This window comes from Bactrocera neohumeralis, chromosome 4, assembly GCF_024586455.1.
Source record: "Bactrocera neohumeralis isolate Rockhampton chromosome 4, APGP_CSIRO_Bneo_wtdbg2-racon-allhic-juicebox.fasta_v2, whole genome shotgun sequence".
Taxonomy (NCBI): domain Eukaryota; kingdom Metazoa; phylum Arthropoda; class Insecta; order Diptera; family Tephritidae; genus Bactrocera; species Bactrocera neohumeralis.
The window spans coordinates 40,904,933-40,917,713 of record NC_065921.1 but is presented as its reverse complement, the minus strand read 5'-3'; the positions used below and the strand labels follow the sequence as shown (position 1 = coordinate 40,917,713).

The 12,781-nt window shown below is 40.5% G+C and overlaps 1 protein-coding gene across 1 annotated transcript in view; it reads left to right on the top strand.

Moving 5' to 3' along the window:
- LOC126756212 (nuclear pore membrane glycoprotein 210) overlaps window positions 1–12,781 on the top strand; it is a 128,901-nt gene that overhangs the window by 111,831 nt on the left and 4,289 nt on the right. The window contains exon 24 of the mRNA XM_050469092.1: window positions 12,665–12,775. Coding sequence (XP_050325049.1) covers window positions 12,665–12,775 — 111 coding nt within the window. The remainder of the gene's footprint in view (window positions 1–12,664; window positions 12,776–12,781) is intronic.

The following is a 12,781-nucleotide window of genomic DNA, read 5'->3' as shown; positions in this document are numbered from 1 at the left end:
TTTATTTAGTGCCCTCGTTCTGTTAGCAACTGGCGTGCAGTCTATTCTTAGACCGGGATTCCCTCAGTTGTCTGTAACAAGAGGAATAGACTAGGATACTTAGCAAGCTCACGTTTCTACCCAATACCACAGAATATTATAATCTTTTTGAATTAAACATTCATTCGGTACATAATGTTGCCGTTCCTTCTAGGGAGGAACGAGATAGTGGTGAGTGGAGCAAGAACAGAGCTATAAGTGAATGGCTCCAAACTAGATGATAGAGTGGAACGTGATGTATTTTCAGGAAAATTACATGTTAGAATCGTCTTCCGACTACTAGACAACTGCAGTGTCATGCAAGCGGAGGTCACAGGAATTTACAATAAGAAATATGTATATTTATACGTATATAGCATAGAGATAGCCAATGCTACTTAGGGTTGGGTAGGCAACGAGTACGAGATATACGACAGCATTGCTTGCTAGAACATGTCGTTTTAATGGACGAAAAGACTCCAGCTTTGAAAGTATTCGACGTGGTACCCGTCGGGGAAAGCAGGGAAGAGGAAGACCTCCACTCCGTTGGAAAGACCAGGTGAAGAAGGATCTGGGTACACTTGGAATCTCTAATTGGAGCCAAGCAGCAAAAAGGAAAAGCGATTGGCACGTTCACGAGTTTACAACAGCGGCTATAAAGAATAAAGAAGAAGATACACATAGCCAAGCGGCTTTGAAATCACTAAAGTTTCTTCCATTGAAAAAAGTGAAATAATGCATTGAACTCTTAGCGGATCTATCATTCTATTATAGGATACATTGATGAACTAGCCAGAGCAGGCACTATCCTAAGACTAGACTTTGATAAGGAGGGAATATACATACAAGTATATGTATATGCCCCGGGCAACTAGAAATAGATATTTAATTGGTAAACATGTAATAGATATAGCTTTGTTTTGGTGGAGTTAATACCTAACTTGCTCAACAAGCATGTGGCACGAATGGAATTTTGGCCGCATGTGCCGACTAATAAAGTTCAAATGTTATGACATTGGAATTCCGGTAGGAGTGCTAACAGATCCCCGTCTCATTAACCTCTTGAAGATTGATTCTATACGAATTCAGGGCTTCCGGTCAAGAGTTTCTTGGCGATGTTTCTGAATTTGCACAAAACCTTTTGTATTTATGAACTTCATCAGGTCCAAATAGTGGTTCAGAAAGAACGTAATAGAGTGAATGGGTTTTAGTCCGCGTAGTTGAACAATGAGCGCTCTACTTTGAATAAGCAAACATAAAAAAATAGGTGCGTCGTCTGACACCCACGCTAATTAGAACTCACCAAAGTCATGAATTTGAGCCGTGAACTGTAGGTCCTCTCGGATATATAAAATGCCTTTATAATCACAAGAGCTCAAATACACCTTATGTGAGAGATAAAATCAGCAAAGATAAGTATTGATGTTAGAGACTAAGAGGGCACCTATCCTTAAATCCCACCTTCAAAAAAATAGACTCGGCGGAATGCAGGTCATACGCGGAGGATGATGAAATGCTGGAGCATTATCTAAGCGAATGCACAGCTTTCAGCCTATCGTTTTAAGTTATTTTCTTTCCTATGAATAATTTCATATTACAAATATATTTAAAGGGTTCAGACTTCCTGCCGAGAGGCGAGTATGAAATTATTTTTTTTCCTGGAGAACTTCACATAGTATTTCCTGGAGTCCGTAAGTTTTTAATTCAAATATGTTGAAACTGTTCTTCTTCTTTACTGGCGTAGAAACCGCTTAAGCAAACTAGGAAATCAGAAAAAAAAAAGAATCTGTATTATCAAACCCTTGTCTTCAGTAAGCTTAAAATGACAGTCTAACAGCTCGATTTGATAATGATATCACTGAAGGTATTATTCAACGCCAACTCAATCCAATTGGATCTACTACCCAATAACCTTCGATCACGTTTAAAATACTACAGTTCATGTGTCCATTTGCTTTAGGATTCATTTCTTCGTTTCTTTAATCCAGTTTGTGGTTGATTCTCTTGTTCAACAAGCATGTTTCGGGCACTAGTGCAGTCGGTCAGACATATATTAGAATTTAGCGTCATCTAGAGCCTAATTTGGGATAGAAAATATTAAAGCTCATTAAACTGTGAAGTCTCTGGGAACAATCTTGGTCATAGTCACAGCTGTTTTACTTTGTTCGTCGGCTTTTTTGATTCCCCACTCCTCGCTATTCCGTACTAAATATTCCGTTCCCTCGCTCGGCGTAGTGTGTTTGTGTGTATACTTTGAGAATCGCACCGGCATGCTAATTGCCCGAAAATTATGCCAAATTGTGTCAGCAGAAGCATACTTGCAGGCGCTGCAATTTATGTATACAACTGACCTCGCTGCACACGCTGTCACCGCCTAAGTTATCGATTGCAGCTGTTGGCCAATGCAACTTGCACACTTCATCACACATCACATTGGACTATTTTGGGCCGGTACGAACAGGCTCCGAAGCTGGAGCAAGGGCTGGGGCTGGCAAGGAGGCTGCGGCGGTATTTCACAATCAAAATTACCTTACAGCAGAACGATTGTGTGCTTGTGTGTGTATGCCTCTATGCGTGTGAGTGACTGTGAATATGTATATACATTTATTTTATTTATGTATGTGTGTATGTATGTATGTACATATTTGCAATGCCACGACATCCGGCGCTTTAAAAAGATTTCAGCTTTCTTCGAGAATTGGGTTAACAACTCGGTGGTGTTCCCATTGTTGGCTGGCTTTCGGTAGATTTCTGGTTTTGTATATGCGTGCGTGTGTGTGTAGCTGTGCTTAGCTCATTGTTAGCTTTCCATTTTAATATTTAATGGAGGCATTCAACTGCGGCACTGCAATAATCATGCTCTCACTTCCTAACTGCCAGTGCAGTTTGCCAATTAGATGAATGGATATCATAGTTGTTATTGTTGTTGTTACCATTCATCTATTACTGATTACCTGCTATCAGTATGCTGTTTCAATGATACCTGCAAAACACTCATACACTCGCCTTGATGATACCTCCTCCTACTTGCAACATCATTATTGGGTTGTGGCTTTGTCTCCACACTGCGTGTCACACTCAATTTAGTGTGCACCAACTTCAGAGATAACTGCCTGAGTCGGTATGTTCCTGACTCTCCTGACCACTTTGTCAGTAGATTCAGTCATTTCAACATTCGGTCAACCGGCTTAAGTTTACCGACTAATTCCTTTAGTCTTTTGCTTGTGTTGTGCTTCTGCTCCTGCTTGTTGCTGTTACTGTTACTGCTGTTGTTGTTGCTGCTCCTGTTCCTCTAATTGGCTGGTGGTTGTCGCTGCTAATTTTGCAAAATCTATTTGCGCCGATTTCCGTAGGTGAAGTCATGACAAACTGGGCCCAGGATTTGGTTGTGCGCTGCGCTGCGGAGCGTGGGCCAATCGGCAATCAAGCTGTGTGATCGCTTTTGTATTATTTGCTGCAGAAACTCCCTCACCTCAGCCCAATGAAATGTCACAGGCTATTGTGTTGTAAGATTTCAATGGCGGACATTTAAAACTAAGATATGCGGAAATTGCCAGCAGAGCAGACCATGAAGTGTTGTCTGTGTTGGTTGATCCAGCTCTGTGGTAAATCTATCAAGAAGTAATTATAACAAATTTGATTTATATTAAAGAGATCTCCGACACAAGTGTTTATTTTAGTTTTTGTGTCACTTTGGCAGAATGGTAGTCTCTCTATATGTGGAACAAAGCTTATTTAAATTTTCTTTTTCGACTTTTGTCCAAAGATAGTTTTTTTTGTACTTGGCCTAAGCTCAATTGTGTGTTGGTGTATCGGTGTTGTTATATTACCTAAATCGCTGAAAGTCTTAATATTAGCTAAAGAGTGCATTTTCAGAACTTTCACGGCTCGAAAATCTCTTCTAAAATGTGGTCTATTTCGAGGTTCGGTACTTTTTTTAAAGAAAAAAACACAGAAACGTCAAATTTAATGAAGATTATCCCTTTTAAATGTTCGCCGAAGCTGACTCGTTCGAGCATTTCGACTGGGAACTGGCGAAAGACACGCGTGATGTTTTACTCCAAGACTTAAATCGAAAGGGGATTGTTCGCATAGATCTTAGACTTTACGTATTCCCAGAGAAGTCTAACGGTGTGATTTTATTTTAGATTTTTTCATTTATTGCTGTTCAGGGATCAGAGGCCTGCCTTTCTATATTTTAAAGTACATTCTGAGTCAAAACTCGGGTTCCAATTAGAATGCTTATTATATATATTTCCCTCCTAAATTCCTTAAGGTGGTATAGCAAATGAGCTTTTGGGATAGTTTGGAGGAAGGGCACTCAAACTATTAGCTATACTAGTGACTCGCAAGTTCCTAGACATAATTAGTAGCATGATTAATATGCTAACTTAGCGATAAATGCCAGTAAGACGGATATTACAAGAAGCGACAACACCCAGTTGTGGAAACCCCGAGGCTTAACGGGGTAGAGTTAACTACCAAGGATCATACTAAGTACCTCGGAGTAGTTTTGTATCTGATATTTTGACTTATTAAGTAGTCAAAGTCAAGTTGAAGAGGGAAGCGAGACGCATTTGCAGACAAATAAAAAGAGAGGCCGAAATGCGTGAGCATGCTGGCCGACAGGGATAATGCTCGAAAACTCTGGAGGAAACACATATCTAGCCTACTGAATGGCAGTGAAAGCATAACACCAGGAGATGGTGAACTCGATTCCCCAATCGATGACGATGGAGCGGACGTTCCATTGCCGACCATGATGAAGTTCGAATAGCAATTACCTGTCTGCAGAACAACAAAACGGCGGCGGGCCATGGATTGCCGGTCGAGCTATTCAAATACGCCGGCGAAGAACTGATAAGGAGCATGCATGTAAAATATGTTCGGACGAAAGCATGTCCAACGATTGGAATTTAAGTGTGCTCTGCCCAATCCACAAAAAGGGAGACCCCACGATTTGCGCCAAATATCGTGGAATAAGTCTCCTAAACATCGTATATAAAGTTCTATCGAGCGTATTCTTCTTCTTAATTGGCCTAGACACCGCTTACGCGATTATAGCCGAGTTAACAACAGCGCGCCAGTCGTTTCTTCTTTTCGCAAGGTGGCGCCAATTGGAGATTCCAAGCCAAGCCAGGTCCTTCTCCACCTGGTCCTTCCAACGGAGTGGAGGTCTTCCTCTTCCTCTGATTCCCCCGGCGGGTACTGCGTCGAATGCTTTCAGAGCTGGAGTGTTTTCATCCATTCGGACAACATGACCTAGCCAGCGTAGCCGCTGTCTTTTAATTCGCTGAACTATGTCAATATCGTCATATATCTCGTACAGCTCTTCGTTCCATCGAATGCGATATTCGCCGTGGCCAACGCGCAAAGGACCATAAATCTTTCGCAGAACTTTTCTCTCGAAAACTCGCAACGTCGACTCATCAGTTGTTGTCATCAGGACGGGAATTATGAGTGACTTATAGAGTTTGGTTTTTGTTCGTCGAGAGAGGACTTTGCTTCTCAATTGCCTATTGTGTGAAAGATTAAAGGACACCGTAAACAAATTGATTGGACCTCATCAGTGTGGCTTTAGACCTGGCAAATCAACAACCCATGCCCCAAAACTTCCCGTGAAAAGAGAATGGACACAGACCACCTCTTCGTCGATTTCAAAGCTGCTTTTGACAGCACGAAATGAAGCTGCCTTTGTACCGCGATGTCTGAATTCGGTATCCCCGCAAAACTCATATGGCTGTGTTAACCAACGTTGAGCAACACCAAAAGCTCCGGCAGGATCGGGAAGCAACTCTCCGCGACGTTCAGTACCAAACCAGGTTTCAGACAAGACGACTACCTATCGTGTGACTTCTTCAATCTATTGTTGTAGAATGTAATCTTCTATAAGTCAAATTAATGTGCGGAACCAGAACCATTGCTCCAAGCATTCCTGTGTTATCGTAGCAATTTTCAGCTATGAAGCTAAGGTCTTCAGCCTCAGTCACAAAATGAGGACACCAGGGACGAACTTGTGTATAAGAAAAAAATTCTTGCTTTGTTAGACACCTTAACTGCCTTCTTTACCAGAAGCTTAACTGACGGAATTATTTTAATACGAAGGCAGCCATGCTTTTGGCGAATGCAACAGCCATTAGTCGCGCCCTAAATAACTTCTATCTCTTTAGCCTTGGCTCCTCGCATAATAAACTGTTTACAACTATTCGTTATAGATACTGAAAATTACTCAAAATTGCATTTAATTAAACTAATTCCACTCAAAAGCGGGAAAGCCTACGAAACAGTCAGCTAAAAGACAAAAAGAAGTCAGCGCTTTCGCATTTGCTCAACTGCGAAGAGCCAACGTTTTTAAATAAACTATTTTATCTATTGCGTTTTTGAATTTTCTGATTTTTTTAAAGTTGTTTTTACTGCTTGCACACTTTGAAACTATCTAGCGCTCGCTATCTGTGCGCGCGTATTTATTTTGCCCACGCTTTGTCTACCTTGAAAGCCTAATTTGCGCTAAAATTGACCTAAAAAGTAACTTGAGTAAATTGAAATAGGAATTTTACTGTCACATTCCACTTGATGGCGCTGCACTTTTGCACTCGACTGTTTGTTGCTGAAGTTAAATTTGTGCAACTCGTGTAAGCGCGCTGAATTCAAGTTTTTGAACTGCAAAAAAAAGTGTAAAAAAAGGAAAAAATAGTAAATATAAATATATACGGTTATTTGCTGTAGAACAGCCGAGCGCGCGCATAGCTGCGTATTAGAGCGTGTTTAAGTTCAGCTGAGCTCGGCGCGGCGCAGTAAAACGGCAACAAGTGCGGTGCACGCCCAGCTGCCTACTAAAACCTATTGCTTGCCGCCACCGTTTGCGCGCCTCCCCGCTTGCTCGGCGAGTTGCCTGGCGCTGACTTTTGCCGCTTTGAAGGCACGCGCTGGCAGTCGAACACATTGTCAAGCAACGCATAAAACCACAGCAGCAACTCTGCGCTAAATGAATTGGCTTTCAGTGTGTGTGTGTGTGTTTGAAATTTCTTATTTATTGTTTTTGTAGTTGCCAAATTGCTACATCCCTTTGTTGTGTGCTGCGTTTTATGTAAATTTTTCCTTTGAAATTCTTTCGCCGCTGACTTTGGCTGTCCAATGTCCCGTGTTGCTGCTGAGTTTTCCGCTATTTTTCTTTTTTGTTGTTTTAGCTGCTCCACTCATGCCACTTAATCTTCTCTCTGCCGGCTTGCGCGCACTTTCATTGCCTTAATTATAAAAAAATTAACCTAATTACTTTTTTCTCGCATACTTTCTGGGTCACAGGCACGCCGAAACGCGCTACACTCACCCTTATAAGCTCTGGCACGTACATACACATACACGTGCATAGGCACTTACTTACACATCCGCGCAGTCAAACTGCTGCTCACCTTTTATGCTTTTCCATTCTGGCACTAGTAAGCGCCTTCTATTGTGCCCGTAGTGGCCTGGAGCCTGACCTGACCCTCGCAACGGAAGCTGCTATGACAACAATACGAGGCGCTTCCGTTGTCGCCTGCCTTGCAGCCAGCATGTGGCAGCGTCGTTAGCGTGGCAGAAGAATTCGGAAAGTATTTCTCTGCGCTGCCTTTGGTCTTGTTGCTTTCTGTTTGGTTTTTGTAATTTTTTTTGCTTCTCTGCTTTCCGACAACTGCCAAAAATGCTTGCAATGTTTTCATAATTACTTCAACCCTTTTTGCGTAGCTTTAATGTACGCGTGAATAGTTTGCGTCAGCAGTATGTCTCCGCTTTGCTGACCTTAGAGCAGGCAATTTCGATTATCTTTTTACTTTACAATCGATTTTAGACTGCTTTGCTCGCGTTTATCGGGGTTCAAAATATCGCCAATTGGATTTATGTTTAGAAGAAAGGTCTCGTATAAACCAGCCGGTACTATAGCTCTGTATTTTTAGATCAAAATTGATATCCGAAATGGGTAGCTACTGCATTTGCTGGATCCACAACACACTATTTTCTGTATTTCCGACGTAAGATTCACATTTGACCAAACTGTGCGCTCAAAGCTAGTCAAAGAGTATCTCCTTACCAGAACTGGCATCAAACTACTTCATTATCAGCCTTTTGTGGGTGTCTGGTCAAAGCGAAATCGCTGGCAAAAACAAAGTCGATGAACTAGCCAAAGAGGGTACCCTGATTCCGCTCACACTGGAATGGGAGAAGAACTTACGATTCAACCGATCACAACGAATCCTTAAATAAGTTAAAAAAGTCTTTAGTTACTCTAAGTCTTGAAACTGTTGATAAGGTGAAATACCTAGAGGGATTCTCCTTAAAAGAAAATTTTCCCAGAGGCCAAACACTGAAGAGAGTGAAAGGAAAGCTGGATGAGCTATAGATAGAAAGTAGGGACTATCACCAAAAGGTGTTTTAGCTCTACGTAATCGTCCTAAGGCTCAGGTATGCTGGGCTTGTGAAGGAGTTCGAACGAAGATGCGCCGAAATTCACTCCAATTTCAACTGCATTCCTGAATATTTGGATCACTGAAGCAACTCGTGACGGCTTTTATCTGCTCACAGACGCTGAAGAATAGGCGCAGTAAACTTTTTCACGGTTGGGTCGAAGTTATAAGGGAAGCTTAAAGGTGGTGTTACTGTAAAAAGCTCTTCAAAAATCTTAGCCCTCCTGACCGCTTTAGTGTTTTCAGTCATTAGCAGGTCCTGGTCGATGACCCGCCCCTGTGTGACTGCAAGAATACAGGAGATCTACCGAACTACTCTTACTGGACACTCATGCGGTAAGGCCAAAAATCTTGGCGGACGCAAATTGTTAAAGTTGTATGGATCAGGGTGAGATAGAAACTTACTTCCAGACATTTCCACCTACATTGTCCAACCTTGACATGACTATAGGACGGACGATTTGTATATAAAACGGATCGGCGTTCTAAGCTGTGCAAGTGAGATCCCTGTTAGGATGAGCCTCATAATCTAACCTAACTTAATCCACATTAGACTTATTAGTCGGCGCCAGAGGTGATGCTTCTTTCTGATTGCAGCCTCAAAGCGATAGTTCCTGAGATATGGTTTTTGGTCCATAAGTGGGCGACGCCACGCCTGGGTGCAGCTTCCTTCTGCCATTTCTTCCGTAAAATTTAGTGTTTCTGACGTTTTTTGTTAATCGGTTAACGCACTTTAAGTGATTTTCAACATAACCTTTGTACGGGAGGTGGGCGTGGTTATTTTCCGATTTGTTCCATTTTTGAACTGTATTTGGAAATGCATGAAGGAAACGACTCTATAGAGTTTAGTTGACATAGCTATAGTAGTTTCCGAGATATATACAAAAAACTTAGTAGGGGGCGGGGCCACGCCCACTTTTCCAAAAAAATTAAAAAAAAAAATACTGAATCGATTGACTTAAATTTAACTGATTTCATGTCTATTTCTGTTGTTGACAGTCTTTGACAGGCAATGGTCTTTTCTTCCAGATAAACAGAGGATAGCATTGCTTTTCCATTTGTTTTTTAAATTTTTTACTCTTGGCGACGTCAATAAAAGCTTAAGAAATACAAAGCCGGCGAGACCTAGTCATACTTGTCTTTCTTAGTGGTTTTGGCAGAACAGCTCTACTGCTAATAAAATGGCTGTTGCGTTACTTCTAATCGTTGACATCGATGTTAAACTGACTTTTCGATAAGTTCTACAGATTTTCGTTATGAGTGGTATTATTATTTCAATTATTTAAATCAAAATATAGTTTCTCCCTGTTTTAAAACGAAGATCCCTCAAAATATTTAATTTCTTCTTGAATTTAATACGTCCATGTTTGATATTTCATTATCCTTTATTCTTCTGATTCAATTTCCTAGTAAAGTTTGTGTTGTGCATGTTTTGATTTTTTTTTGTAATTATGCTCATAATTGCTCTTAAACATATTTTAGAAATGAGCTTTTGCTTATTTGATTTTCATTTTCTCTGCTCTTTCATTTCACCCGTTTTCTGTGTTGGCTATAAATTTGTGTGACACTCGGGAAAAGTTTTTTCCTCTGATTTTGGCTTCTATGGCCATCTCCATGTCATTCACATCCGGGGCTGAAGAAGTTAAGAAAGTTTCCTGATTAATTTACCAAAATTTCTGCAAATTAATTTACATATAGACGCTGATTATTTTTTATGGCACTTTTAAGCCGTTGAGAGCATGGAAAAAATCGCTAATAAATAAGGCAATAAAATATGAGTTTGACGGGGGTTGAGCGCTTAATTTTCGTAGCGCCAAAATGTTTAAACTGCTTGCCATTAAGGGCTGCCTCTTTGGCAAACTTCTGCGCTGAATTGAAAAGAATTTTGAAAAGTTTTTATGTTGTAATAAATTTAATTTTTATGGAGGTCGGTCACCATATGAATTGTAAATTTGAAAAAGAAAAAACCGAGAAGACTGAACAATTAAAGCTCGTTGAAGTTTTCTGGAGTTAATTTAAATTTTCAGATTTTTAAAAGCACTCATATATTGTAGTTACTGAAATAAAAGCATAATTTTTCCTAACTTTGTGAACTTTTGTAAGGGTAACATGTATTAAGTTTGACACGAAATTTGTAACACTCACAGAAGGAAAAGTTGGAGACCCTGATGAGTCGATTTAGACATGCCCTTCTATCTATATAGTGAACGCGAACTAGTCCCTCAGTTTTTAATTTATCGATTTTGCTCACCTCCTTCTCTTCAAGAAGCTATTCGTTTGTCGGAACTCGATACACTATATCTTATAGCTGGCTTACAAACTAAACGATCAAAAACATGCTCTAGTATAAAAAAAATATTTATGTTTGACAAGATATCTTCATGGATTATTACCCAAGACAAATATTTAATCTTCAAAAATTGTTCAGATCGGACTAGTCTAAATTATAGCTGGTTTCCCAGCTGATTGCTCAGAATCATCCGATGTGTGGATAATCGGAAGAGTGGTCCCATTACTGAAACTTGGAAAACCTGCTAACATCTTATCGCCCGATACTCTCCTTTCTCCAGTAGTGAAGACACTTGAGGCCTTGCTACTCGCGACTTTCACTCAGGGTCAGGTCACTTGTCTCCCCGTTGCTGTTTGATTTCTACATTTCGAAACTCCCTCAACTACCAGAGGAAATTTTTATCAACTCGTACACTGATGTCATTGGAATCGATGACATTTCTCTTCGACCTTTCTCACTTACTCCCTGCGCGGAGCTTAACACTCTCCTCCACTAAACCCTAAGGTAACTCTTGATGTCTCCGATCGAACAACTCCTCTCCAGGCAGTTTCTGCTGCTAACTACGTCGACGACTAACAATACGCCGACCAGATTGAGGCCAGACCAGAGGATGCAACTAACTTCAAACATGCACTGACCGCCATTTACAGTGGAGACATACACACCAACACTCATTGCAGATGTCGAACTCGAGTTCTGGATACTATAGCAGGTTATTATTGCTTATCCAGAATCGACACCGTCGTACCAAATATATGTTCAGCATGCAAAGATGCCCTGCATGACTCTAACCATTAACCACAAGCATGCCCAGCTAACCCTATGGTCCGACCCCGTCGAAACAACACATTTTCTGGACCTACGTTGGATAACCTCGATGACAACTTTTCTAAACCTTACCACCCTAACAGGGATCAGTTAACCGTTACAATAACAACAACAACATTGGTAAAAATCAGAACAACGATCTTTTAATACCCTTTTGAAATGTATCTGGATATAACGGCGATGTATTGCAAAATAATCGAGACTAATAGCACCAAACTTTATCTAGTTGTTATCTGAGATGGGTATTTAGTGGATAAGGGTGCAGTCCGAAATTATTTTCGCCCTTCGGTCTTCTGTTCTGTATTCGATAAAATTGGTTGAGATCTACTGAAATGTCGTACATATTCCTAAAATTCGTGTTGTATTTTGATAATTTTCAAAGATAGCTGCATTGTTTCGGCTTCGGATACTTCAAGATCTGATCCAGCATTTGTCAGTCCACCTGATATTTCGATTAATCTTGTTACCAGCCTAGAGAGGCAGAGTTTCTTTGCTCGGTAACCGAGTTTAGTAGCATCGTAGCATCTTTGAAAGTATTTTGAATTTGTGGTTGTTAATGGATTCAGCGTTGCTTGTAATTTATCCGCTAGGAAGATGAATGAGGAAGCGAAAAAATGCTGAAATGTATCGCCCTTAACTTTTGCTTCGCCTGTAGTTGGAAGCGATTTTTGACTTTTCTCTAGTTCCAGTTGGAGAGAAAAGTCAGCTCAAAGCGTTTACAGAAACTCAACTCTAGCGGAATATATTTCTACCTATTGGTGACAGCTTTTCAAAATTCCATACCGCTTTGTTGGATGCAATAATCTATCTTTTTCAATCTGAATGCAGCAGTAGTCAGTTGGTTAGCGATATATGGTAAGAGAAAAGAAAGAGTGGCGAATCGAAAAAGAAACGGATATATACCGAATAGCTTTGTTGTTACTTTAATATATAATTTTGTTAAAAAAAAAACGCTCAATAATAGTGTGAAGTACCGGGTTCATACTATGTACTCGTATATTAATTTTCTTTTATTAATTTTTTTTTCACAAAAACAAAACAAAACGAAAAAAGACATCACTAACCAAACTTTCTCTCTCTTCTTCAATAGTTTTCTCCACCTCCATGAAGAATAAGTCGCGGAATACGAGCACACCAACCACACCAGCTTCGCAGGGCAGTCCGACGACTCAGATGTATCCTAATCTGTCACCCTATTATGGTAAGT